This window comes from Asparagus officinalis, chromosome 3 (genome assembly GCF_001876935.1).
Source record: "Asparagus officinalis chromosome 3, Aspof.V1, whole genome shotgun sequence".
In the NCBI taxonomy this organism is placed as follows: Eukaryota; Viridiplantae; Streptophyta; class Magnoliopsida; order Asparagales; family Asparagaceae; genus Asparagus; species Asparagus officinalis.
Window position 1 is genome coordinate 61791092 of NC_033796.1, and position 5089 is coordinate 61796180.

The window sequence follows — 5089 nt, forward strand, 5'->3', positions numbered from 1 at the left end:
AAAAAATAATTCAGTGGGGGCATTTACCTACACTTGGATCAATGTGGCTCCGCCACTACATTGGTCCCTCTTAAAGTTAGTCCTTCAAGCCAGAACCTCTTCGTCAAATATTGAAGTATTTACAATAGCAGCATAATACACAATACATTAATGGATATAGGAACAGGTTGAAATAGCTTTCTTTAGGTTAAGCATCAGAATTTGATTGGTTTCAATTTAGAAGTTGATTTCAACATTGTTGACAGGTTATGTTGGAAATGAGGGGGCCTAAAAGTAAACAGCTGTTGGTTTGACTAAGCTTCAGCATACCTCTGCTCAGATATGACTAGCTGACTGCAGTCTTCTTAGATGTGATTAGACAAGGGAAAAGCATAACCAGATAAGGAACTCACCAGACAGTGTATACCTCAAGTTTAAACTGCTTTAGAAGCTATCTAGTAATCTTTTCACCACCTGTTTAAAATCTATTAAGACTAAAGCTATTTAAGCAAAAAAATTGTCAGCTGAAAGATCTCGACATATGTAATTTAAGGAAATTTTATTTTCTCAATGTATGTGCATCAAGGTGAAGGAAGCAAAAGGGGAGGATTATTTATGGGAAATTAATAAATCTAAAATATAGCATAATTTCACCAAAAGAAAACTTTTAAAATGAACAGATTCAGATTTCCAAGTTGGATACCTTAGGAGCCACTGATATAACCTTCTTCAGTATAGGGGGTTGAAGTTTGTTATGCTCTTCAGAAGACCCTGTGCTGGTGGTACGTGTATGTCCTATTCTATCAGTAGACCTCTGTTTGTGCTCATAAGCCCTCTCTTCTGCTAATTTTGAAGGCGTCCCTGATGGTGTTTTTCTGGGTGTCCACCTTTTGTCTTCGTATCTGGCAATTTCATTTTACTGGGTTTAACCAAGCAGCAACTACGTTGTAGTTTCAAGATATCTTTAAGAATACTAAGAGAATAAAAGTGAAATCCATGAAAGTAAGGATCCGTACTTGGCCCGAATGAAATTCTCAATCCCAACTCTGTCATAATTCGGTGGCAGTTCTGCTTCCCAATAGCTATTTGATTTTTCATTTCCCATTGCTGCAAACAGTGCGACAAGGATGAGAGACAATTTAAAGATACTTTACGTGAAAAACCGTTTAAACTAGTTTGATAAACAAAGACAGTTCAAGCAAAAGGAAAAAGAAGAAACACGAACAAGAAGAAAATGTCAACTTACTTTGAATAAATGCAACTTGGTCCGGGAGCCATGTGTCTAGGGTAGCAGATCTTACCTGGTTAATAGCAAGTATTTAATTAGATGGAATTTATATATGTAAAAACATGCATTATTGGATATATAAAAAGATTTGTAGAAAGATCTAAGTCTAGAAAAATTCATAATGTTTCCTGACAAAAGATTCTACAACTCAATCTGAATGAAATAATTAAGTAAAATTGGAGTGGCATCATTTCTCAAGCCATAAGTGAAACTATTATTTCATTGGGTATGTTCCTTGTTTTTCTATTATCTTGAAAGAAGAATGGATCCAGAGAGAATAACAAAGCACAATAGCAGCCACCATTAAGATAAAATAATATATACGTAGGTCCTTGACTCTTGAGAGAACCGGCAAAGCAATCCCAGAGAACTGAGCATCTAAGATCCCTCAAACTATTAGGAACAGTTCAGCATCTTTGTATTTGTCATTTGAAAGCACGCACTATTTCTCTCTTACTCATCTGCGTTAAGCTTTAATACAAACAACATAAAAAAGTGAAACAATATATATTTGGTTATCAATGTTTTCTCCACCAATCAATATCTACTTTCAAAGGTTAGGCTTGAAGATAAAAAGAAAAGAAGCATGGTGCCAGGGGCGGATCATGTTTGCCCCAGGGGTGTAGTTGCACAAAGAAAAATGAAATTGCACCCCAGCCCAAAATTAAAAAACTATGCTGTGATTTGTTAAAGCCCATTTGAATTTCCACTCAAGCAACAAATAGGCCCAAAGAATAAAAGTTCAAAGTAAAATATAACAAACCCAATAGTTCAAAACCAAAAGCCAAAACTGACAACCCAAACCGATATCCATACCATCAACCCCACCCCACCCCCACCCCCCCCAAAAAAAAAAACCCCCCACCTACCGAGCCCCGCCCGGACCCGTCGTTGCCCTGACCACCATCCAGACCCACCGCCGTGAGGTCCTCTTCCCTTTCTCAACTACTCAACAATTATCAAAAGTGAGTTAAAAATTTTCTTTGGAATTGTGTTTTCAAGGGTTACTATGGTTTGTTTAATTACTAATTTACACATTTACATGCTTTTATCTATGATTTAAGGATGCAATTCAAAATTTTAATATTATCAAGAATATGCAATAAATTAGTTTTGTTTACCAAATAGTTTCTTCAATTTTAATATTAAAGTGTAAAAGGACTTTATGGTTAATGGATTATTATTTATTTGAGAATTTGAGTCATATAAAAATTGGACATTGTAGAAAGCAATGTTGAAAATAGCGATAACGCATAGCGTAACGCTTACCTCCGGTTAGGTTACAATAGCGATAACGCATAGCGTAACGTAGGTTAAATAATTTATTATTATTTAAATAATTTATAAATATATAACATTCAAAGTAAAAAATATGAATAATCATCGCAATTCTTAATTTCACAAATCAATATATGATCACAATTTCACAACAAAATCAACCGTGTTTGCCTTAACGATCAATCCAAAGGCGAAATTCGACGATAGATCAATAACTAACCGAAACCTAACATCGTGTGTTCCAGCCAAATAGATCAAATTTCTCAAGCTAATCATGTTAAAGAGTAAAACAATGGCAACTTCAGGGAACAAGTCAAGCTCACCCTTCCACACATATTAATTTTTATGGCTTTAAGCGTGAAACATAGTCTGATTATCAGTATTCAAGATTGTATTATGTATTTACCTTGCCAATTTCAGAAGTTGAATGGCGGGAGAGGACGACGATGTCGAAAGGGGCGGCGGGAGACGACGATGATAGCAAGAGTTAGGGTTTTGTTAGAATTTAATAACTTATGAGAAGTGGGAGAGTCAATCACAGCCGTTGAATTATTTTAAAAGCAATCCAAGCTATTAAACAAAATAACCTACGTTACAAAACGCCACGACGCTACGTTACGTAGCTTACGCTATGGCTAAAATAGCGCACGTTATTTTGTTCGTGCGCTATTTGAAAACGCTATGTAGCGTTAGGTTAACGCTACGTTACGTTAAGCGCTATTTTGCGCTACGAAACGCGCTATTTTCTACACTGGTAGAAAGTAAAAATTGTGAGAATTGGTAACTATATGCAAGTAAAAAATAATTATTGATTAATTGGAATAATAGTTTGATATTATTTTTTATCGACTACTGAGAGCATTATCAATTTATCATCAAATACCATTATTTTATAATATTTTTTATTTTTTAATAGAAGCTTGTTGTCTGCACCCCCTCCCACCGAGAAAAATTTTGTAGATCTGCCACCATCACTCGTGGTAGTCTCGACTCCAAATCAAAAGCAAGGGTGAAGCTGTCCTTGAGATAAAACAATGAGCCTGCCAAGATTGTAGGTCCACTCGAGCTTAGTTCTCTTTGAGGATGCACAAATGCTTTTCTGTTTGGTCCATGATCTTGTTTTAAATGAGTACATAGAGATCGGAGGCGACAGATATCTGGGAACACACAAATTAAAAAGAGCTAGTATTGGGGCAACACAACAAGTCCATAGAACATCTCATACCCATAAAAGCGCACATGTGGTAGGCAGGGCGGACCTACGTTTACCCTCTTCGAGGATGCACAAATGCTTTTCTGTTTGGTCCATGATCTTGTTTTAAATGAGTACATAGAGATCGGAGGCGACAGATATCTGGGAACACACAAATTGAAAAGAGCTAGTATTGGGGCAACACAGCAAGTCCATAGAACATCTCATACCCATAAAAGCGCACAGGTGGTAGGGGCGAACCTACGTTTACCCTAAGGGTGCAATTGCACCCCTAGAATTTTTCAAGTTTTTATTTAACCCAATGTAGATTTTCCAGTCTACCTCCGCCCCCAAAAAAGAAAAAGAAAATTGCACCCTAACCAAAAATTAAAACACTTTGTTGTGATTTGTTGAATACTATTTGAATTTCCACCCAAGCAAGAAAGAGGCCCAAAGAATAAAAGTCCAAAGTAAAATACAACAAACCCAATAGTTCAAAAGAATCAGAACCAAAACCCAAAACTAATAACCCAAACTCAAACCCAAACCGAATTATCCCTCTCAAAACCCAAAACTAATAACCCAACCCAAGCCCAACTCTCTCTCTCTCTCTCTCTCTCTCTCTCTCTCTCTCAAGCCCAACTCTCTCTCTCTCTCTCTCTCTCTCTCTCTCTCTCTCAAACCCCACTCCCCCCAACAAAGCTCGAGAGACCCAATTCCAAACTCCACAAAACTCTAAATGTAGCTCCACCTAAAGCCCCTCACCCGCACGCCGCACGCCTGGACCCGCCACCGCCTGGGCCACCGTCCAAACCCGCCGCCACGAGGTCCTCTTCCCTTTCTCGACTTCTCAACAATTATCAAAACTGAGTTAAAATATTTTTTTAAATTGTGTTTTTGAAGGGTTACTATGGTTTGCTAATTACTAATTCACACATTTACATGCTTTTATCTATATGATTGAAGGATACAATTCCAAATATATGATATTATCAAGAATATGCAATAAATTAGTGTTGCTTATCAAATAGTTTCTTCGATTTTACTAAAATTTAAAATATATTTAAGTGTCAAAGGAATTTATGGTTAATAGATTATTACTTATTTGAGAATTTGAGTCATTTACAAATTGGACATTGTAGGAAGTAAAAATTGTGAGAATTGGTAACTAAATGTAAGTAAAAAATAATTATTGATTAATTGGACTAATAGTTTGACATTATTTTTTATCTACTACCAAGGGCGTGATTAATTTATCATTAGGTAGCATTATTTAAAATATTAACTTTGTTTTTAGATAAGTAGATACTTGCGCCGCCCCCCCCCAAAAAAAAAAAAAAATTCCCTAGATC

The 5089-nt window shown here is 36.3% G+C and overlaps 1 protein-coding gene across 1 annotated transcript in view; it reads right to left on the reverse strand.

Annotated features, from left to right (window-relative positions):
• LOC109834237 (probable ADP-ribosylation factor GTPase-activating protein AGD5) overlaps positions 1-5089 on the reverse strand; it is a 22853-nt gene that overhangs the window by 10964 nt on the left and 6800 nt on the right. The window contains exons 4-6 of the mRNA XM_020402216.1: positions 1226-1280; positions 996-1086; positions 683-881 (exon numbers count right to left, since the gene is read on the reverse strand). Of these exons, the coding sequence (XP_020257805.1) occupies positions 683-881; positions 996-1086; positions 1226-1280 (345 nt within the window). The remainder of the gene's footprint in view (positions 1-682; positions 882-995; positions 1087-1225; positions 1281-5089) is intronic.